The following is a 24,754-nucleotide window of genomic DNA, read 5'->3' as shown; positions in this document are numbered from 1 at the left end:
TAATGTCACTCAAATTTGCTAATTAACGTAGAAGTTACTGTTAAAATAATACCCAATATTATAACTAGAAATCTGATCAAAAATCAGTATGCACTTGTAATATTTTACAAATTTTGTTTTAGTCTAGAAGTCATAGAGGTTAACGTTATGATACTATTTGCTCAGTCGTATGAAGTAAGTTATTTACACTGTGATCAGTAAGACCTAAGCTAAAATCAACAACACAGTTAATTACATGAATTATTAAACATGTGTGTGTACCACATTGCGGTATAAGGTAGACCTGGCTCGGGGTTTTACACTGAAATTATTATTTAGATAATTACTAAAAAGGTGTTTGAAACATCACTTTATATAATCTTTTACTAAAGATTGAATTGTTTACCTTTATTACAGAACCTTTTTCATCGGTAAGGTCTAAATTGTTCTCTAAGATGTAATAAGACGCAAAGTCATAAGTAACTACAGTAAAGTATTGTAAAATGTTATTTTATTATATTTATTTTCTATCTCAAAGCCCTAAAAAATAAACTCGGATGATATCACTGGGATTTTTATTATAGTGGGGTTTGCATCATGTGGGAAGGTAAAACAATATTTATGTATAACAGTGTCAGCCTTTCTTTAATTCTATCTCTTATTTCTTTGCCTACTAGACCAACAATATATTTTAATAACCTTTGTATTACAGCTGCTTGAACTCTAAGAAATTAAAGAATGTTATTAACCCCACCAAAGAACATAATGGTCACAAGTTTGACAGCAGCTACAATTATTTTTTTTAAAGTTCATTGTTGGTGATGGTGAGTTAATAATGTTTACCTACGACCGTTTTTTAAAGTAGCCATTTCAGTCCAGTTCTTAGAATTGAAAAGTTTCACTTTACAGCTGTTTACTTTCATATCCGCATAGTTTCATTTCATGTCCGCATAGTTTTCTCATATCCACACAGGTAACGAACCAATGAGGTTCAAGTATTGAGAGAAAAGAATTAAAATTGTAATGCTTCGAACGTCAACTAATCAGCTGATCAGCTGACCAATTTAATTGTTGATCCGACTTGTTCATGTTGATACTCGCGTATTCTTAATTAAGTTGGTGGAAGTCCAAAAATAATGAAATATTTGCCGAATTGTACCTGATACAATATTATTTATGGTAAGAATGCTGCTAGCAATGTAATATTTAACGAAGTTTAACAAACACGTAATTACAGGAAATCAGCTGATTATACAACAAGTCGTTGCATCACTTTCAGTGGCAATGACAATACACGAAAACATAACCTCTCTAAAAAGTTATCATTAGTGATTGTAAGTAATTAAATCCAGATTGATAGTAATTAAAAAACGGTCGTAGGTAAAGTAGTGTACGCAACTCGCGTTAATAGTCTTTACGACACTCGTAGAAGTTTTTAAGGCACTCGCCAAGGCTCGTGCCTTAAATTTTCTACTCGTGTCGTAAAGACTCACTTAACGCAATCGTTGCGTAAACTACTATTAAAGGTTTATTGCGTACATTTTGCATCACAATGGTAAAATAAAATACACAACGTTTCGGGATCTGATATATGATCCTGTCATCAGGTGAAAAAAGCCTAACTAAGTAGTAATGTGTTGGATAATTCTATTTACCTGACGACGGAATCAGATAAAATATATGATGTGTGTGCGACCTACAATAATAGCATGTTTTCTGAAGGATAATTTAGCTAAAAGTCTTTATCGAATGAAAAAATGTAAATGACATCGTATCGTTATACTATTGGCTATTCATATATTTTCAAAAGGATTTAATTAGAAAAATATCATTGTGTTCTGAGTTAAGACACCATCGGTGGAAACCTTTAAACTGAGAGATATTCTAGTATTTTCAATTTTTGTATTTTGTCAAGCAGGTCCACATTACGTTATAAAACAAATTACATGTACATCCAAGCTCACTAAATATAAAGATTTATGTTTGCAGCTACTAAGTTAACATGAATTTGTTTTTCGATTAAGTGTTATTTTCCACGAAATATGGGCATGTGAAATTTTACAAAAATATGTTTACATCATGTAATACAGCAGTTAGTTTATTTAACTCGGACAACACAAGTGAAAATGTTTCGCTCTTGGCAATCCGCATGGGAAACATTCAACGAAAAAATGTAATGTAGAGGGTTTTAAAATTATCAAGTTGATTTGCATTTTAAAAGGACTTTTACATATGATTTTTATTAATTAATACAAAAGGGAAGGCAACACCTTTTGGGTTTAACATCCCTTTTAGCGTTTCCTTTTTATCGGATGGTTTAAAATATTGAAACTAGTTTTAGACTTGTATATAGATGTGTAAACGTACCTGAAATATAACATTTAGTGATATTTTAGCAAATATTTTTCTAGTTTGAAAGAATGCTTTATTTATTGATAAGCTTTGCGTAATTTGCTAAATGCATAAGGTGTTCTGTATATGTTTAAACCAAATTACAAGTGCATAAACATTGCTCAGACTTCACAAAACTTTATTTCAGTTTTGCATATGAGAATCCTGAAACAATTCAGAAGAGCAGGACTCTAACTGCCTTTAATAAAATAAATTCTGTAAAATTGTAATTTATAAACAAAAACACTAAAAATGCAGTAAGGATATGATAACTTTGAAGATTGATAAACATTTTCGCTACTCTTATCAAGCGTGGTTCCCTTGAAACTAAGATACAAAAATTTGTAACCAAATTAATCAAATCTCTATAAATTTTCCTTTTATATTCTTAATATCCATACTCAGACAACTTCAAAAAGAATAAAACAATCCAAGGATAGAAAAAAATACAGATCTATATATCGTCAAACTTTGTGCAGTCATAAATGCTGCAAATCCATCTGTAAATTGCTTACTCCGGCAACAACCCGAAACCCAGACATCCCAAGGGTGCAATAATTTACAGCCTAGTTTCAGCCTCCTCGAGCCTGGATTTGATGGTTTTATCGAGAGTTATTTGTGGCTTTTACCTTGTAATGTTTTTTAACTTCACGTGATAATTTTATAATCTTTAAGAAAACCCTCAACCCCCGACCAATTAAGAATCAAACGTCCCTATCCCCCAGTTCATAATTTGTGTATGTGAAATAGGAAAATTATTGTTCATAATTGATCTTTTTGAAATTAAATGCTGTAAGAAATTGTGCAAACAAATATAAAAATCATCCAAATGTTAACAACTCAAATCAATGAGCTAATTAAACGTCTTATATACCTATATAAAACCCCTTTAGGCTAACTTGGCATTATTCCAAGTAGCTAAACGTCCTGGCATTGTGCCAGGGTGTTTAAAACACAGTTCTGCCAACCTGTAACGTTCAATACCCTCAGTCAATCAAAAAGTCAAAGGTTAACGTAGAGTTGTGTTTTATGACGTAGGAAACTCCTGTTCTACATTTTAAGCAAACCAAAACGTTAGGGGTTTGCTTTGTGTTGTGTTTGATATTGCATAGATTACTCGTACAATCATCCACATGTATCTTAAACAATCTGTGGCCAGTAAAGCTAAGGATTGATTATTAAATATCTTAACTAATCTAAATCAATTTCAAAATTTTAACTCATCTATACAATTTAGTGTTACGACATCTTTATGGATAGTATGTTTTGATAGGGGGGGGGGCGCTATCTTATTAAGGGGGCTCTACTCTAGGCTTAAAAGGGGGTTCTCGTTTTCTTATTATTTATTTGTCATGGGCAGTAAAAAAAGTAAAAACAAATATCTTCGTCTCCAACTCAAAGCCCTAAAAACTCAACTCGGATGATGTCACTGGGGATTTCATTAAAGTGGGTTTTACTAAAGTGGGATTCGCATCATTTTGGAAAGGTGACACTTCCACATGTTTAAGTATAACAGAGCCAAACCTTCTTTAATTCAATCATTTAGTTCTTAGAAAAAAAAATTTCTTTTAGTGAACGAATATCAAAACTATTATTATTATTATGAGGTCAGTTCAACTCTACATCAACAAATCGGTAGGCTACCTAGCATGTTGGGCTTAAAATGTTAACAAATAATAAAGTCTATTAAATTCCAACAACAATAAATCGATCTTTAAATATATGTATATAAACATAACAAATAATCTGGTCACAAAACTTGCGGTAGTCTGACGGTCGGTTTTAATTCTGGGCGGACAGCACCGGAGAGACGACGATGCAAGGCGGAGAGGCAGCCATAAACTAGGTTCAGCCAAGTTGGAATATTCCTCTCCGCCGAGGCTGAAGAGGTATAGCCCGTGATCCTCCTCCGGGGCCCCATCAGACACGACGGCGGGGGTGAATTATCTCATAACGACGTAGAAGAAGCACAAAATAGAAACAACCAGACTTATTTGCATCACAAATACATAAAAGCTGATAAAAATCTATTGAGAAATATGTCTATGTAGTTATCAGTTCAGTCGCCGCAGAGACTATGACAAGAGCTCGGCAGGAAAAAGAAGAAGTACGTGACGCACAGAACGGTGCCCATTTTATCACCAACACAGTGTTGACATATATCGGTTCAATATCGTTCGTAATCATATCGACATATCGGTTGTCGATGTCGAGGTCAACTCTGTCAAGCCCAACGTCAAGCCAAGCCGCCTCCGCCTGAAGCTCTGACCTGACCTGACTGAGTGCCCAATGCCTTTTGAGTCGATGTAGGATGTGATGTATTATTTCTTGCTATAGATTTAACAGTCAACAACACAAGCTTAAAAGACTTACGAAAATAATAAACAAAAACGAGTAATTAATGTTTAAACTAACTTATAACTTAATTAATTAAATACCACGTCTTGAGTTTACCTAACCTTTTATAATTGTATGATTTTGTAACTAAGTTAAAACAGCAAGTAACATGTAAACGAAACTTGATGGGCAAGGTTGACTCCAAACTCAAGAGAAGAGGCTATTATTATACCAGTCTTCTTTTAAACATTTCCCATAAGCTTAAGCGAACTAAAATATTAAATGTAAAGTGAGATAAAGTTTTACTCAAGTCCTATGCTTACCATGTTCTAATGAACAACCTCAGTTTTTATTTGATTAGGGCAAACTTAATTCTAGACACGAGAGTGTCAGATGTAGAGGACCTAGGTCCTAAAAACACTTCTTGGCCGTGGTTAAGTTATGATTAGAATAGGTAGCACATTCGATAATCTGAGTCTGAATTGTATGTGTAGCCTGTTAAATTTGCTGTTGGGATTGTTCAGTAGGAGTGCAATTCACCTAGCTGAATGTTTACTTTCATTGGCTATTTACCATTTAAGTTATGGTATATAGTCAATGGTACTGTTCACCTAGCTAAATGGGTACTATCATAGATAAAACATACTCCCTTATTACCTACTATGCTTACCCCTAGCCTCCAACTTCAGTTTCCTTTTTTAAGAATTAAGTTAGACTGATAGAAATTTTCAAAACTAATTTGGAACAAGCACGCTATTATAAGTTACTTCAATTTCTGCACGAATAACTTGAACTGTTCAAGTATTCGTTAACACAACTCAACAGGCCTAACTTACAGCCTTAACTTACCATGAGAGGACTCGGAGCTAGACAGCTTGAATGTTACTTGCCTTAGTAATCCAAAGGATCCTGGTCAAATCCTGAGAAAACGTGCAAGATTTTCATCCTCAAGTTGAAATTAGACCCATGTTCTGGGTTAGATGTAAGTTAGGGCCTATGTTTAATTACTAGGTCGAGAATACTTTCAATTTATTTATGATCTTTTGCTATATAATTGACCTCATGCTTTTCAATATCATACACAAGTTTCAAATTTATTCTTCCAATATTTTATTTATATTTTTAAAAGGTTGGCAGCCTCTTTTCACCTTGCATTTGCCACCCGTGGAACTTAACTTATCTAGCAAAGCATGGGGTGAGCTGGTACAGAACAAGGGTGAACTATACCGTACAACATCTATTTACCGTCACCCTTGGGACTGGGAGCGTGACTGTTAAGGGAATAAGACAGATAGCAGTTATAAAGCTGTACAGTAAGTTGATTCAAAAGGGTTTAGAAGAAATTAAACCTAGTACACGTAAATTGTGAAGAACTGTTAATTTTGTATGTTGTAGGCTACTTGTTTAATGTTCGTACAGGCACACTTAAAAATAATCTAAGTACTGTAACTTAAGAGGGTGACGGATAAGAGAGTGGTGGTTTTTAATTGAGGTTCTACTGTACTGGTAAAAAGCAGTAGCTGGTATCAGGATCTAAACCAATGACATTGCTATTGCTACCTTTGGCGCAAATCTGAAGCTCAGTCGCTAGCGCCACAGACTCACCTGGGTGTTGCGCGAGGACTCCAACAATGCTTGGTTATTAGCAAAAAAATAGTGAATATGCTGTCCAAAACGATCTATGGTACAAAGGTAAATTCTAAAACTGTGATACACTATTCATTAACTAAGCTTTTATAACGGGAGGTTAAAATAGTATAACAGTGCCTGGTAAAAATACCAGCAGATATTAGTAGCCTACATAGGCATGTAAAATTAATTTTCAATTTACACCATATTACAATAATTACTTAGTAAATAAAAACAGATTAACTTGATGAATAATACAAGACTTTTTATATTAAAAGAGTTTTTATTATAAAAGTAAATAAATTAATCGTGCTTCAGACGATTTGCCTCACTACCTTCTGAAAATTCTATCATAGGCAGTGTACTGGCTTCTTTGAGTAGGTCTGCTGCTAATCCCACCCTACAATTCTGTCCTGAAAACCAAAATACTTAAATCAATAATTTATCTGTCAATAAACCTTGGATTTAGAAGTAACCGAAATTTTACAGAATTATTTTCAAACCTCAGATATTGAAATTGTTAGTTATTAGGCCTACTTTTGTGTCTTGAGGAGATGTACAGCCCATGTTCTATAGTTGTATTTCAATACTGAAATGTCATAGGCCCAACTATTTTTTAATCTTATTCTTGAAAATATAACTATAGCAAATTGGAATTTCTTGTTTGAAGGTAAAAACTAACACCCCATTAACACTAACCATGACGACCTGTCGCTATCGTCCGATCTTGCTGGTTTGTTCAACAAAGTTTTAGTATAAGGAACTTTTTTGTAATAAATGTCCTTAAAAGCAGATAAGTTAATGTTTTCATGAGTTAAGAGTTATTTTGTATACGGACACAACCATAGATTGCTTTTCAACATAGCCTACATAAAATCAAACTAGTATTGGAGCAGTATATAGGCCTACTTACAAAAATACTAAAACTAATTATAGATATGTAATCGTTGGCTAAATTACCTCTTTTCCTATGCAAGGCAAGCTTTCCATAGTTTTCCCTCTTGCTAATTTTAGTGTTCTTGCTTGTAGTGATGTTTAAACGGTATTTAGATGAATGTTGAGGCGGCATTGGTAACCCATTGTCCTTATCACTTCTAACTTTTGCAGTTAAAACTGTTAATGCTTCATCCAATATATCGCAGCCTTCTTGAAGTGCATCTTCATCCAGGTTCCACATGACAGATTGAATTGATCTCAAGGTAGAATTAATCTTGTTGATCATTTGGTGTTTCTTACATACCCTCCGAGGTTATTCAGCATTGGCGACTATGTCTTCACTGCTGGTAGTGGAAGTCGAAGCTATTTCAGTAGCAGGTTCATCGACTGCCATTGATGTACAAATGCCAACATCAGTATCCAAACAAAAAATTGGGTTGTCAAATAACCATTCTTGAATCAAGTCAATATTCCATTCAAGATACTTTCTGCCAACATAAATTATGTGTTTGCAAACCAATCTTTCTTTCTTGAAATCTGGACAGCTACAGCTACCTAACTTGTTTAGCTGGCAATTCAAAGGCTACTCTTGTTGCAACTGTTTTTACTTCATAAACACAGCTTGATTTCTGAATAACCTCAGTGCTGCTGGGTATACTATCTGCAGCATTTATTCTCCTTAAAATATGGTCCATAAACCACTTAGGTCTCTCTTTAAAAAAATTTTGGAGATCATCCGTGTATTTTCTTGACAATGTAGACATTTTTACATACTCTTGGACATAGGTTAGGAACCTTTCTGGTAAAAACTCGGTTAGTTCGACAGAAATCATTTCACTAAGCGAACAACCTTTGAAACCCTCTAGGAATCCATACTTAAGTTCCTTATTAATCCTTTCAACACCGTTGTTGGAGTTTAAAAACATTTCAAGAGATTGGAAAAATAATGCCCAGCGTTTTATTTCTGGAAGCCAAGTTTTCTCAAAATAATTTTTTTAAAGGAGAGCTTTTATAGTGTTCCCAATCTTTTAAATTACTGATGGCTTCATTCAATTCTTCTTCATTTACAGCATTAACCCCTTTCTTTAACTAAGCAATGTTTTCTTGGGACTTATGCATTTTTTTATTTAGAAACCCACCTAGTCCATGCCTGCTCGCGATGGAATGAGCAAGTGATCACTTGAATATTACAAAATACCTCCTCAGAGCTTAAAATCTCCTCCATTGCAAAATCCACCATTCCAAATTTTGGAGATATATCTGGATTGAAGGACTGGAAAATTCTCAATCGTTCACTAATAGCCTCCTTTGTTTCCATCTGGGTTATAATTACACCAACAACCTGAAAATTTACATTGGAGTCAACCACTACAAAATATAGCGGTAACGCATATCTGCAGGTGCGGTAGGTTGCATCCAATAATATTGTGTTTTAGCCATATCTTCTATAGAGGAATTGCATGTCTTTGTTTTGAAAAACAAACCGCAAATGTTTTGAGGTTGCTGGTGTTTCTTCGTGTTACAAGTTAGAGTTTTCATCCTCATCTTCAGTAACAGTGCACGGTCTGAAAACTATTTGATAAGAACTGTCTTTTTGAAACTCCTCTAAAATTTGGGAACAATTTTCCTGATCAACAGGGCTCCTTCTTATTTTTGACTTTGTGGCCAATATCAAGTTCCTAATTGATGCCATGTCAGGAAAAAACTTTCGGCGAGATCTGTCACTTTTGTTAAGGTCATTCTCTGCAAAGGCCTGTGCCAGCTTTGCAACCACTTGAGGATTTCTTTCTCCTTTTACAACAAGCTCAGCAATAAATTGTCTTACTTCCTTAGAAATCGGTTCAATCACTGCAACATTCAATCCAATAAAATTGTTATTGTGGTCCTCAAGTGTTAGTAAGCTATAAATGTAGCACTCCTCTCCAAAATAACTCTCATCGAGGATCCCCTTATTCAATGTCTCAGAGGCAGCTCGCTTTTTCCTTTCTGTTATATCACCAGTCAACTGCAACAGAAAAATACACACCATGAAACATAAAATAAATTAAACCAAAATATGTTAGCGTTTAGTGTGTGACTTGCTTTGTACACTGTTCAGTTGGTTCTCGTAAATTTCCCTGTAAAATACCCTTCTGGCAAGCAAATCAACTTCTTGTCTTGTCTTTCTCCATCCAATCGGCAATACAGTGGGATCTGCTAGTTCCAGACAGTGCTGCTATCTGTGCGTGTTTCAAGAAACTATATCGACTCTTGCAGCACATCACCGCACGTCATAATCAAATCGTCAGACTGAAATATTTAAAAGCCAAAAGAGTTCTCTCAACACTGCGCCGCACCCTACGCCTGCCATTGGTGGGCTGCAGCGAACGTGTTAAAAATGTATAGATTGCATTCAGCGTTTTATGACTTTAAACTTTGTAGGTACTTTAAAATATTTTTGTAGTTTTTTAATCCAGGCCTAAGTAGAGTAGGCTATATTAAACATTATTCTGAATAAAACTTAGTTTTTTATAAGTAAAATAAAGGTTGTATACGAAAAGGCAGATTTTTCAACCTACACAAAATAATGAGATACCATGATGATTCATCCGTTGACCGGTTGCATTTGATTAATTCCTTATGACTTATTTTTTCCCCTTTTTGCACTCAATGTTATAAGTATTATAAGTATTTTGATTCATGGGGTGTTGAATTTTTCAATCACTACGTTTTTATGCATTAATGTAATTTGACTGCAATAGATATAATACTTGTACCAATTGAAACTAGCATCGTAAGCCGGTTTAAGTAGTAAATTAATAAATTAAATTGAACAGATTGACTAAGTTGTTATCTATTTCTCTCTCTGTTTAATTACCCATGAGATCTCTCAAAAGGGCAAAGGGGCGCAATTCCAGTGCAGGGGAAGCAAGCAACGTCTCCAATGCTGCACAATTCCAGTGCGTCCAGGAGAAGCAAGCGACGTCTCCAATGCTGCACAATTCCATTGCGTCCAGGAGAAGCAAGCGACGTCTCCAATGCTGCACAATTCCAGTGCGTCCAGGAGAAGCAAGCGACGTCTCCAATGCTGCACAATTCCAGTGCGTCCAGGAGAAGCAAGCGACGTCTCCAATGCTGCACAATTCCATTGCGTCCAGGAGAAGCAAGCGACGTCTCCAATGCTGCACAATTCCAGTGCGTCCAGGAGAAGCAAGCGACGTCTCCAATGCTGCACAATTCCAGTGCGTCCAGGAGAAGCAAGCGACGTCTCCAATGCTGCACAATTCCAGTGCGTCCATGAGAAGCAAGCGACGTCTCCAATGCTGCACAATTCCATTGCGTCCAGGAGAAGCAAGCGACGTCTCCAATGCTGCACAATTCCATTGCGTCCAGGAGAAGCAAGCGACGTCTCCAATGCTGCACAATTCCAGTGCGTCCAGGAGAAGCAAGCGACGTCTCCAATGCTGCACAATTCCAGTGCGTCCAGGAGAAGCAAGCGACGTCTCCAATGCTGCACATTTCCAGTGCGTCCAGGAGAAGCAAGCGACGTCTCCAATGCTGCACAATTCCAGTGCGTCCAGGAGAAGCAAGCGACGTCTCCAATGCTGCACAATTCCAGTGCGTCCATGAGAAGCAAGCGACGTCTCCAATGCTGCACAATTCCATTGCGTCCAGGAGAAGCAAGCGACGTCTCCAATGCTGCACAATTCCAGTGCGTCCAGGAGAAGCAAGCGACGTCTCCAATGCTGCACAATTCCAGTGCGTCCAGGAGAAGCAAGCGACGTCTCCAATGCTGCACAATTCCAGTGCGTCCATGAGAAGCAAGCGACGTCTCCAATGCTGCACAATTCCATTGCGTCCAGGAGAAGCAAGCAACGTCTCCAATGCTGCACAATTCCAGTGCAGGAGAAGCAAGCAACGTTTCCAATGCTACACAATTCCATTGCGTCCAGGAAAAGCAAGCAACGTCTCCAATGCTGCACAATTCCAGTGCAGGAGAAGCAAGCAAAGTCTCCAATGCTGAACAATTCCAGTGCGTCCAGGGGAAGCAAGCGACGTCTCCAATGCTGCACAATTCCAGTGCGTCCAGGGGAAACAAGCAACTTCTTCACTGATGCGAAATTCGAATAGTAGATATATAATCCTCCACCTTAACTACTACTACTATAGTTTGTTGTTGAGCGGTGTTTGGGCGTTGTCCGAGTTGGTGGCTATACTCGCTGTGCTTAGCGGTCTCTTTGGTTAATGTGATATTAGGATATTGCTGTGTGCTGTCGACCTTGTCTGGGTCGCTTGATCTCAGCGCTGTTGGAGATGGAAAGTAAGCGTTGTCAATATTGCCTTGGTATACCTTGAGAGATTTGGTTGGGAGTAAAAAATAAGACTAAAGTAAAAGAAAAAAACTTACTTTATTGTTAGTAGTAGAGTGATCACACAAATTAATGTTTAAAAGTATTTATAAAGCACATAGAATGATCATTGAGAGAACATTGGTTAACATGTTGTATTTTGAGTAAAAGCGATTGGTGTAAAACTGACTCAACTTGAAGAATCCTTTGTCTGAAACGATATCGGTCCAATAAGCTGGTACACCTCCGATCTTCGTAGTTGGAGAAGTAAAACGTAGTGTCAAGGGGATTCGAAAAGGTGAGTTCCTTTTTGTGAGACATGCTGCAAGAGAGCTGGAATAGGTCTGCTGATTGTGAATATGGGGTATTGTATTTAAAGACAAAAATTGAGTAAGAAACATATATTTTGGTCTTAAACCCTACACATATTTAACAGATCTTGATGAGTTACTTCTGGAGATAAGATGTATCGACCAGTGACGTCTTGGTCTGGTGGAATATCTCCACGTTGTTGTTCGTCCTTTTCTGATCTCTGCTGATCTCTGAAGCGAAGGTATGCGCAAAACGGTGAGTTGTAGTTGTGATCGCCGATGGGATCGTCTCCTTCTTCCCATTTGAAAAGTCTTACTCCGCAATAGACACATTTGGTAGTATCCTTCAAACTGACCATTCTGATGAAGCCTCCTTCGGCAAGATGTTTGGCTGAAGGTGATTTGAGTTTCCAGTCAGTAAATGTTTTCTCCCTCACTGCAGGATCGTCTATGTCTATTAGTTTAGGGTTTTTTGAACACCAATCAGCGAGAATGTGAGCGTTGGACTGTGTGCAGTAGAAACCGGGTGCATACAAATGATGAAACAAACACTGATGTGCTTGTTGTTCATCAACGGGTGGGAGTATTAAAATGTCACTAGAAAGCGGTGGACATCCCAAAGTCTCGAGACTGATCACCGCTCGTTGGTGGTCCAGTATTTCTTCTAAAACTTTTGCCTTCTCATTTGAAGCAGCATAAAGTAGCTGTGTACTACAGCAAATGTCCTGCAGTGCAGGAAGTAGAGATTCATATTCGACACTCCCTGTGTCAAATCCGATGCCGTGATAGTGTTTGCTCAGCCACCTATTATGTCCTTCAAACGCCGAGGCGTACCATTCACCACAGTCAGGTTGAGGTCCAGTATATACTGATGTGCTTGTGTCCTTAGGTAATTTAAATATCCAGTGTTGAGCACATCTAGAAGCCAAGTCCAAAATTGTAAGCTCCTTGATTATAACCTTCTTGTTGTTTCCGACAAAAGCACTGAAATCTATTACTGCCTTAGCAATCATGATTGTGTTGCCCGCACCAACTGTAGGAAAACGTCTGAGTGAACTAACTGGAAGCTGTGGGATATATAGCCTTTCCCCCTCCACACTTACATTATTTTGCGAACCAAATTAGTGGAAGGATCGTATGTGAAAGACTTGTCGTGTATGATTATGCAGTACTAACAGTATGCAGTAGTATTGGAGGGAAAAGCTTCACTGGCTTCAAACTCCAAACGAATATCGACCGGAGCAGACCTGAGGGATTCGTTCTGCTTCGAGCAATCAATTACAACTACAGGAGCGTGATTTATGAAACTGCTAACGTTCAAAAGTGGTTGTGAAGGAATATTGTAGTATGATTCCTGGAAACGAGTGTACATATCGTACAAGATTGCGTACCGGTTCTTACTGATATTCAGTTTTAAATCATCATAAGGATAATTTATGGAATTAAGATGAAGCTTAAGATTGGATATCTTACAGTGATCAAAACATGCTGCTGACTTCTTGATGTTGTTTTTGCGCCCTTGCTGGAACGCTACCATAACATGCCTAGGTTTTTCCAGTTGAGAAGCAGTCTTTACTGACCATGACTGTTTATCAGACAAAGGTAGGGAGGGATACTCATAGAGTTCCCAGCTTCTAAATTCTACAGGAATGCTTGTACCCCGTTCCAAATGGCGAAGCAAGGCGATCCTTTGTTTGTCACTCAGTGTAACGTATGGGACTCTCCAACACAGTTTTTCAAGTTTAACCTTAACGTCTTCAGGAGTTGTGTCAGTGGCACTGGCAGCAGTCCACAAAACTGCATTCTTATCGCCTGCGGATCTGATCAGAACCAGTTCATGGCGACAGTTGACAATTACTTTTCTGTAATCTTCTGCAAACCCTAAAAGTTTACTCAGTGGTATGCAAAAACTGAAATTTCCTTCGGAATCTACTACATGTGCTTCTAGTGTTGATGACAATCGGTCAACTGTAGATGGCCAGCCTGAATTCCCTAATCCCTTCAACGAAATCTCGTTTAATGAGGCGTAACCTTTAAGTGTAGATGTTATACCAGGATTTTTTACACGATCGATCTCTACACCATTGATTTCATACCGTATTTCATCGAACAAAAAGGCAAAAGCGTTTGTTGTAAATCCAGTGTTTGCAGGCTTAGCGTTGTCTTTAGTAAGAAGCTTCCCCTCGATGTACAAATAGCTCATTGAAGGGAGAACGCACAGATCTTGTTGTTGTATAGGTATTCTAATTTCATCGTTGTTCTCAAGTGTGCTAGAAGCATATGGGAAATGTGTGTGGTATTCCATGTGTGATATTGTATCATCAAATGGAACACTTCCCAAAATGTTTAATATATCCATTACTGAAGTACTTGAAATCCCAAAGAGCGTAAAAACCGTTGATTAGTACGTGTTAACCGCTTGGGTGGTTGACTAACACTGTTTACCTTTGGCCTGCGGGTGTCCAATAAATAGCCTTTGTTCTCTCTCTGCAGATTAGAAGCATACTTTGAAGGTGTGGGTGGGAAATAAACATAACCCATTGTCTATTTCAATCCTGTGACTCTTCTAATATGTAAACAGGTTGTTATACGTTCACCTCTGAAATCCACCAGTCTTTCGTCCTGATCAACAATCTTAAGCGTAATGTTACTAATGACCTTAGTGGTGATCGGCAGGTAAATGACGGAGTTTGGAACTTCAACCAGCTTATATCCGGGAGGTACAGAGGGAAAAAACTGATATATAGTGTGTGCCTGTCGATTATTTACGTAGGATCCACTCGATATATTGCACTCCAGTCTTATTGTGTTTATTTTAAAGATATCTACTACGTTCTTCGAGTAAATTTCATTCCCTGGCTCTGCAATTTCCTTTTGGAAACCCAAAAGAGATCCTACAGAGTTTGGTTGAGAGAAATCCACCTGTACAGTGCTCTTCATAGAGGTCTGTAAAGTATTATTGTTAGTCCCTAGGCGTATCCAATACTTCTTCTCAGACGACTGTGGTAATAGCTTAAACTTCTCCCTTATAAAGCTCTCAATATCCTGTACCTCATAAGTACCAGTAGGGATTTTAATCACTTTCCCATTGTCAAAATGAAACATATTATTGGTCTCATCAATATTAGGTATCGAGTTGTAAGTCTCAAAGCTGAGAAGACCAATCTCGTACTCACAATTCGGATCCAACTCAACCGGAGGGAAGTAGTCAACAGAGAGGGTAGAACTCCTACCCGAAAGCACAAACGTCAGAGACATGACTGGACGGGAAGGGACTAAAACATCTTATTTATAACAGATATTTATTAGGTTGCAGACAAAAAATATAAACACAAATGTCCACAGTTTTCACTGTTAATGTCTACATCTTGATAAGCAGTCTTGTTGTAGGACACATAATTCCCCTTCAGATATTCGTGAAGTTCCACTGGTGGTGTAAGATCTCCGTAGCTGTCAAAGTACCTTACAAACCCTCCATTCTTCTTGTAGCAGACCCAATGTGTGCCGTGACCAGTGCTGTCATCCAAGTTCACTATTGCAGACTCATTTTTCCACGGGCTTCGTGGTAGCCTATCCCGCATAAATACCCCTCTAAAGTTTGGAATCTTTAATTTCCTTGCCCAATACACTAAGTCAAAATCGTATAAAGCGCGCTTGGGCAAGAAGTTTACAAGTTTTTTGGTTGCTTCTGGTATGGGGCCATGTAAATTCCAAGTCCCTTTTTGTAAGGTCTAAAAAACAAACCCTTTCCATTGCGTAAAGCTATAGCTTCCATAGTTTCGTTATGCCTCTGTAGCTCTCCCAGGCGTTTCTTTGCATCTTTGGCTTCAGTTATTGCTTTGGCCACACCAGCGGCCCCACCTGCTAAACTTCCCAGTGCACTCAAACCTGCGAAAATTGGCAATAACGGCAACACACCTCCTGACTTGGGTAATGCGAGGATGCGTTCTCTACGACGCAAATGGTCAAACGCAGCACGCTTTCCTCTTCGCATGGACTTGATAGCTTGTAGAGCAGACGTGGCGGCCTTTTTCAAACGACGTCTACCTCCATCTTTACTTTCCTTATAAAATTTCAGTCCTGAGCCTTGTACAGCGTCTCTTGCCCGTCGCAATATGTCGGAAAAGGTAAAAGGTTTAGAGGTTAGTTTCTTAGTAGCACTTCTCTTCTTCTTTCTGCAAACGGTCCTTCTACGTTTAGTGGTTGTACCCATTCCAGACTTGGCTTTGCGAGCTCTTCTCCCTCTCTTCACCGTACCCGCACCGAGCTTCAACTTTGCATTCATTGCACTGGCGACCATCCAGGAGGCGAGCTTCTCACCAAACGGTACACCTTTAGAGCTAAAACGTGTCCAAGCTTTGTCAGCAAGAACTCTGTCTGCAGCTTGACGACTAGGAAGATCTTTGTTCTTGCTATAAGCTATGTCGTGTTCTTTACATGCACGATCCAACAAGTTAATTCCTTGATCCCCACGCTCCAGACGCTTCCTCAAATCTGACCCAGGACCACAGTACTGATAGCCGGGCAAGTGAAGTTCGATAGGCAAAGAGTCTATCCCGCGATTAAGTAGTCCTCGACCTCTCGAGATCCTGATCATACTGAGCTAGTGATATATTACTGAACCCTTTTATATCACAGCTGCACTTTGTATGTGACGCTTGTGGTGTAAGGATGAAATTTCAAAAGCAACGTGACACGTTCACTGTGGACAACTCAGTGGACAAACTGATTACCACTGACAGCGAAGTTGAGAAACATGGCAGCCTCCTTCCTCGGTCCATTAGGTCTATTGTGTGTGGACCGTCAAACTGTGGTAAAACCAACTTAATGTTCAGCCTTCTAACTGAGCCGAATGGACTAAAATATGCCAACATATATGTGTTTAGTAAATCACTAATGCAACCAAAGTACAAGCTGTTAGAGCAAATAATTAGTAATCTTCCATATATTGGGTACTTCACATTTAACAATAGTGAAGAGGTACCGGATCCAGGAGAGGCAAAACAGGACTCGATAATGATCTTTGACGATGTGGCTTGTGACAAGCAAGATAACATGAGGGCATACTTTAGTATGGGTAGACATAGAAATGTAGACACATTCTATCTCATACAAACCTACACCCGCTTGCCAAAACATCTAATTAGAGATAATGCAAATCTCATAATTCTGTTTAAACAGGATGAGCTCAACTTACATCATGTCTACAAAGATCACGTAAACACCGATATGACGTTTGAAAAATTTAAAACGCTTTGTAGAGCTTGTTGGCAAAAGCAAAAGTATGGATTTGTAACCATCAATAAGGACTGTGAAATAAACAAAGGTCGTTATAGGTGTGGTATAGACACGTTCATTACTGATATATAAGGTCAACTGCTTGCCTTCACGTGTTATAACAGTATCAGATTGGCCAAGAGAATGGACGTATATACTAGTGTCCCGGCAAGAAAACGCCCTAGGAAGAAGGTTGGTAAAAAATTCAAGCTTAACTTGAAAACCTACCAACGACCACCGAGTAGAGAACAGGCGATCAAACGAGAGCTGCTGAGGTTGACCGATTCTGTTCGAAAGAAGTACAGACAACTAAGGAACAATGCTGAGCATGTAGAACAATTGTTGGAAGCCCAAGCCAAACCGCTTGTAAAACCCCTACAAGAGACTTTGGAAACACGTCTGAATGACTCTTATAGATACATTAAGAAGGAAGAACCGGAAGATGTAAAAAAAGAAAACATTTTAATAGAAAAGATACAAAACGAAGAATGTGAAGCGGATAAGTCAATGGACATGTCTACACAAACACCTACACCTAGTCAAATACAAAAATACCTTAAACGACTTTCCGGCCCCTCATATAAGGACAAAATAGACTCCACATATGGAGTTAAACTCGATGGGAGAGGTAATATGACCATTGGCAGTTTAAGGATAAAGTTTACTAACTCGCATGTAATTGTAAAAGATCGTAGCTACGAGGCTACACCAGGACTCCTGGAACTTCTTTTCATGCAGGTTCCTGACAAAGCTTCTATTACACAACAAGACCTACAGTCTTATAAGGAGATACTGCAAGCTTCCAACGCCCATCGTCAAATGTATTCCGCAGAAAAACCTATAAATAGCAACAGAGGTAAAAAGTACTCATCTGTTATTTCAGTGCTGTTTCCACCAAAGTACAGTGTGGCAACATAGGCATCACCCTCTGGGAGTGGAATAACTGTGGAAAACATTGAACCGTATAAAAGCAATGCCAATCTACTGGTAAAACGACTTAAGACCTTAATTCTCTCGAAAGAAGCAGGTCACACAGCTCACAGTGAAGAAATACAATACATAATAGGTTTGTTAAAATTAAACGGAATAATAGCTTGACACAATGAGTGACAGATCAACTAAGGAGTCTTTGTCGGCATCCAAGAGAGGAATTGTCAACGAGCTGCATAGACAAGCCAGAAAGAAATTCGTTAGAAGAAAGGTTTTTGTACGTGGTATAGATGATTTGTGGCAAGCCGACCTGATAGAAATGATTCCTTATGCTAGGATAAATGGAGGGAAAAAGTATGTTTTGATGGTGATAGATGTGTTATCAAAATATGCATGGGCAGTGGCGTTAAATAACAAAGCTGGAAAAACTGTTGCATCAGCATTGGAAAGTGTGATTGAAGGAAGTGGTCGGATACCACGCAACATTCAAAGTGATCTCGGCACAGACTTTTACAATAAAGAGGTTAAAACACTTATGAAAAAACATGGTATCAACCACTATAGTACGTATAGTCCATTAAAGGCCTCAGTCGTTGAAAGACTCAACAAAACGATAAAGAACTGGATGTATAAAGAATTTAGCGTACAGGGTAACTACAAGTGGCTTGAATTACTTCCTAAATTGATTAAAAAGTACAATTTTAGGGTGCACAGATCGATAGGTATGAAACCAAAAGACGTCACCAAACAAAATGAACAGTTTTTGGTAAAAAAGTTAAATATGTCTAAGACTAGTATTGTCGCTAAGTTTAAAGTAAACGACAAAGTGAGGATTTCAAAATATAAAACTTTGTTTGAAAAGGGCTACACTCCAAATTGGAGTACCGAGCTTTTTAAAGTCGTTCGTGTACGTCAGTCATCTCCCCCTGTGTACTACTTACAAGACGAAGAAGGAACCGATATAAAGGGTGCATTTTACGAGCCTGAACTTCAAAAAACTAACTATCCTGACACATTTCTTATTGAAAAAGTACTCAGACGTAAAGGAAACAAAATATACGTAAAATGGTTGGGATTTCCATCTCGGTTCAACTCCTGGGTATAGTAAAAAACGAGCTATACAAACTAACTAGAACGTCTGACGGGATCAAGATTTATGTCAAACGCCTTGGTTTTCCCTTAGTGGGTTTAAATAGGCTAATATCATGTTCGTTTCACCATTCTGGTTTGGATATTGTTATGATAAACATATATTGTACAAGCTATGATTAGAAGACACGTTATAGACAAGTTTGGACACTCTTTGTATCAAGAACAGAAGCGTCACTTATCTGATGATGAAGACGACGATGCGTATGTGTTGAGTGATGATGGAACCAAGAGGTTCAGAGCTGCAGTGGATCCTGATGTATCACGTCAAAAAGTGTCTAAAGGTTATCTAAATCGTTTCTATGTAAACAAAGACGATTTAAATGAGGTAGAAGAAAAGTTAAAGACCTTTGCTGTTAGCCTCGAAGAGCTCCATCAAGCAGTTAAGGATGTAAAAAAATCAATAGTCTCCATAGAGGAAACTATTAAGACCGACCTAAGCGACATAAAGGAAAAACAGGTATCCTATCACGATAGACTAAACAAGTTACAAGAATCAGATAAGAAATCATCTAAATTAATTACAGCGTTAGATGATAAGCTCAAGACGCTACAAGACTCGGATAAAAAAACGTCTACATCTTTAGTATCTTTGGATGATAAGCTCAAGAAGCTGAAAGACTCAGATGAGAAAACGTCTACACGTTTGATATCTTTGGATAAAAAAATCAAAAAGCTACACGAATCAGACGAGAAAACTTCTGCATCGTTAGTATCTTTGGATGATAAGCTCAGGAAACTACAAGACTCGGATGAGAAAACGTCTGCAAATTTAGTATCTTTAGATAGAAAAATCGAAAAGCTACATGAATCAGATGGGAAAACATCTGAATCGTTGGTATCTTTAGAAGAAGAGATAAAGAAACTGCAAGAATCAGATGAGAAAACATCAAAATTATTAGGAACCTATGATAGAAGGATAAACACGTTGGATGAATCAGATGTCAAAACTTTAAAATTGCTTACAAATATTGATGCAAAGCTCACTGTATTACTTACGACACCAAAATTATCTCTCTCTTAAAATATCCGTGCGCGCAACCTGTCTAGACTTGTTTTCAGTTCAATGGATTTGTCCTTGACGCTCACCATCTGCCTCGCAAGGTCGATGATCGTACCTGTCCAGACCTGCACTCCGTATAAAACCTAGAACTGGTTTGCTGGTTTAGTCAGTATGGAAGCGTCAGTGAAACGGTCGGCACCAGTTCCGCGTAAAGATCTTTCGCGAGTGAAACGTAAACGTACTAAAGCTCCTCCTCCAGTGCATAATGTTATATACTCTGATGTAAATACTATGGACATTGATCAGCTTCTTGCATCTTTAACTGGTGAGACTCTACAAGACGAATCTGATTCCGGACATACGACATCAGGTGCGGTCCAAGCAAATTACTATACCCGCGAGTGTTCAACAGTTTGCAGTCAAAATGGTAACGCAGTGGAAGAGGACAAGAATTATGTTTCAAAGGAAGTGGAAGAATACCGGCCGGAACAACCGTCAATTCTGCATCAGAAAACTCCAGTCAACTCGTCAACAACAAAATCTGCTACACGCGCTAGGTCGAGCCAGGGTTTACGCCAGAAAGCTCATCAAGACAATCTACATGCCTTGCCATCACCACAACTGCTGCTACCGCCGCCGCCGCCACCACCTCAACGTTCGCAACAACTATTACAGAATACATCAGCATCTAAGTTATCTCCATTGCCACCCTCTACGTCGACTTCGTCTCCAGTGTCATATACGTCTTCTTCGTCAACACCGACAACATCTGTGGTGAGTCACTCTCATAGTATACACCAGCCACACAAAGCAGCTGTGCGTTCTGATCAGCAGCCTAACTCATGGGAACCACATCTTTTACTTAGACAGATTTATAAAGTTGCAAACCAAGCTCATGCTGCTGTTGGTCTTGATTCAATTAAAGACTTTTCTCCTTCTATTTGTTTGGTAAATAATCAAACCTCAATTGAATTGACATTTGAAGATCTTTTGAGTCTGCAAAGCTCTACAGTTCACCACTCTATCAACAAGTTTTACTCCGATGAAACCCCATTCAATCCGTTCTATCTACATACAGTCATATTGGAACCAAGACCAAATGGATTAGTATCATTTTGTAACTATCGTCTGAGAAACAAACCGGTTAATCACAATTTGAATTCTGTTACACTTTCAAGACCTTCAAATGAATCTGACATCATTCGACAGACTCCCAGAGTGGTTCTTCAAAATGATGGATGGATCTCTTTCAAACGTTTGTTCCCATCCCTTGAGAGCTACTTTAATATCCTACTTGAAATAAACCCAACTGTGCAGTTTCTGATCTCTCGTTACACACGGTATTTTACCAAACACTATAAGGTAATGGCTCTACTTTCTTCAAACACTACAAATGACTTGGCTTCAATGTCATTGGACAAACAACTCGTTCGCCACATTACAAGTGATTTGCCACAATTACTTTCTGACTTGAATGAAAGAAGGTTGCCTGCAGAGTCTCAAGATTTTTGGTATGAACGGACGGCACTTAGAACATCGATGTTGCCGTGGATTGATAGTGAGGTTCGACGATTTTGTGTAGCAAACATTATAGAGGCTGTATTAGAGAACATGAAGTATTTGTCAAAATGGTAAATACAAAATTGCTGTATTGAATGTATCTTATTGTAATATATATTTTTACTGTAAACTTTTGTTTCTTTATTTATCTCCTTTACCTTTAGCTAAGGTACAACAACAATATAATAGATGTCAATTTACTTGATGAGTCAGGGATACAAGTGGTTATAAGACATGAGGTATTGCAAATCACTCATTGACAAAGCTCTATCACTTTACTTGAACACTCAGCTAGTGGTATCAAGATCTTATTATTTAAGTGTGTAACAATCACGCAAGACGCATATGTTGTACTGTCAAGACCAACTAACGAAGAAAGGTGTATTAAAACACAAGAGAATTATATTCTTTTTTTTTTTATTTGAAATGTTAAATTAAATTTTAGATGTATATTTACATAGTTTATATACAGTTGACAGAATCAACAGTTCAACATTTAAAATACAGTTGTAATATTCAACACAAGATAATGAAACAGAAAAATTTTAAAAACAATGACTGAACGATCACAATTATAGAGTATGTTTGTCACTAAAACCATAGTTTAAACACATGAAGTAATATAAATGTTCTAGTTATTCTGTTTCATTTTATACATACAGTATACAAAGAAAACAAAGTAGACAAAAACAAAAGTTTAACATTTAGAACATAGTTACAATATTCAATAAAACACTAGATAATAAGAACAAGAAAGTTTTAAAAGATTTACAAAAAAAAAAACACTAGTCTGGAGTATGTTTTGATATTAAATAGCCATAGTTAACACAAGACATATAAAGTAAGTTATTCTAGTTAATCCGTTTAATTTTTTTTTACATACAGTATAGCAAAATCAAAAGTTCAACATTTAAAACATAGTTACGATATCCAATAAAAAATACTAGACAATAAGAACAAGAAAAGATTCGCAAAACAATCACTAGTCTGGAGTATGTTTGACTCTAAATAATCATAGTTTACACAAAGCACATGAAAAAATTCAAATATTCTAGTTAATCCGTTATATTTTATACATATACACAAAAAAACAAAGTTGACAGAGTTCAGCATTTAAAACATACAATATTCAAGTTAATCCGTTGTATTCTTTAGAAAAATACTTAGAAAACAAAATAAATTACAGAAAGTTAAAACCCTGGGAGAAGACAAACATCGATCCGCAGAGTGTCAAACGTGAACATGAATCTAATAAGGTCTGTAAATTTCAACTCGCTCGAAAGAGTCGACAATTGATTCGTCACTATCACTGTCGTTGTCCCAGTCGTGTACATGGGTATGTTCTGTACATGAATCCAAACTGTACAACTGGAACAACGGTGATAGGACGCAAAAATCGCACCAACTGCTTTCTTGCCTTAGAATAATTCTTACGAACCCACTGGGATCGACACCAAAGTGATGTACTGTACTAAAGAATCGCCAATTCAAGGACTGCCAGTGCTCTTCATAGTCGTCAAATGGATCAGAGGGTTCACAGGTTTTTGTAAAACACCCTTTGCATAAACGGTACGTACTGTTGTTACCTATAACAAGCTCGTAGTATTCAAAATATACATGGGCTTTATCTGAATACGATGGCCAAAACTCTGGGTGAACCCTACTGTGATGATGGGTCACCATAAGAAACTCATACTTGTCTAGTTGGTTAAAATTCAAGTATCGGTATTGAAATTGTCTGCGACTAAATGGAAGACAATATCTCTGGGACATCCAAATGTGTTTGAGTCTCTTACAAACATCGCGTTTTATTGAATTTGGCAGTATCGATAGTATTTCTAATTCATCGAGACTATCAATATTATTTGTACTATCTATAGCTAGACAAGTAGACGTAAGAGCTAAATCATATAATGTCATTGTCATTGTTTTCATTGCTGTCCTCCTCAGCGGTAGGTTCTTCCGCGATGGTCCTAAGTTTATAATGCCCATAGGGCATCGTATTGATTCGGTCATTGTTGATTACTCTCTTGTCGTCGGCAGCAGACAGAGATCGTTTCACTACTGTTTTGGTTGTTATCCTAAATAGCCGGCTTTGTATCTGGTTAAATTCTGCTTTCTCAGGCTCCGTGCCGTCAAACAGTGTCCTCTTGTAGTCTTCGAACGTGAGGTTATGTTTCACATATGAAGACTTTATACCTTTCGCTTTCATAGAAGTGAACTTTACTTCTTTTTCGTCCGACCCGTAACGATATACGTACATTTTGGCACGTAACCCGACAAACTCTTGGATCTGTTTCCCGTCACGAGCTTCATCTTTAAAACAACCAATCCGACCTTTTTTTGTATCGTCTTTAAGTGGGTGAGCATCCGGATATACAGACAGATCCAAATGTGTTGATGCTATCGGACGCAAGAGATCGAATATGTCACGGTCCGAGGTCAGGTGTATCAGAAGTGAGTCTGTGTCTGTGTAACATAAGCGTAACTTGTCAATATGAGTACACAGCACATCATAATAGAACCTATTCATGTGTGTTTTTGCTATGTCTAGAACACACATTCCGGCATAAATTGGGGCGTTCAACAAGACAGACTTCCTTTGCATATAAACAAGCACAACGTTTGGCGCTACTATTACATGTTCGGAAAATTGAGGGTTGCGGATCAGCTTTTGAAGGAGACTGTCTTTGGTTACTATCCTGACATCACGATGGTTCCGTTTGTTCATCAACAATCTACCGTAGTTGGCATTGTTCATTAGTTTGTATATGTTCCTGTAGAAGTCGTTGGTAGAACCGGCTCTCTTTTCAGCGTTGAAATCAACAAATTTTTTCATATAAGGTGACTGTGAAAACGAGATTGCACGGTGTACTTTAGTCACAACTAAACCTAACTTCACGGCTTGTTGAAACACTGTATAG

At 37.9% G+C, this 24,754-nt stretch overlaps 1 protein-coding gene across 1 annotated transcript; it reads right to left on the bottom strand.

Annotated features, from left to right (window-relative positions):
* Nucleotides 1-23,736: 23,736 nt before the first annotated feature.
* LOC128998833 (uncharacterized) lies at nucleotides 23,737-24,669 on the bottom strand. Its single transcript, XM_054425190.1, has one exon. It carries the CDS (start codon nucleotides 24,667-24,669, stop codon nucleotides 23,737-23,739), a length of 933 nt encoding a protein of 310 aa, XP_054281165.1.
* Between the last annotated feature and the right edge of the window lie 85 nt (nucleotides 24,670-24,754).

Source organism: Macrosteles quadrilineatus, unplaced genomic scaffold (assembly GCF_028750875.1).
Source record: "Macrosteles quadrilineatus isolate MER2022 unplaced genomic scaffold, UCM_ALF_1.0 Scaffold_7__1_contigs__length_78375512, whole genome shotgun sequence".
Taxonomy (NCBI): Eukaryota; Metazoa; Arthropoda; class Insecta; order Hemiptera; family Cicadellidae; genus Macrosteles; species Macrosteles quadrilineatus.
The sequence above is the reverse complement of the archived record's forward strand: the minus strand, read 5'-3'. Positions and strand labels throughout refer to the sequence as shown.

Bases quoted from the DNA above. Each gene is read 5' to 3' on its own strand.
- LOC128998833 (XM_054425190.1), bottom strand. From the start codon at position 24,669: ATGAAAAAATTTGTTGATTTCAACGCTGAAAAGAGAGCCGGTTCTACC.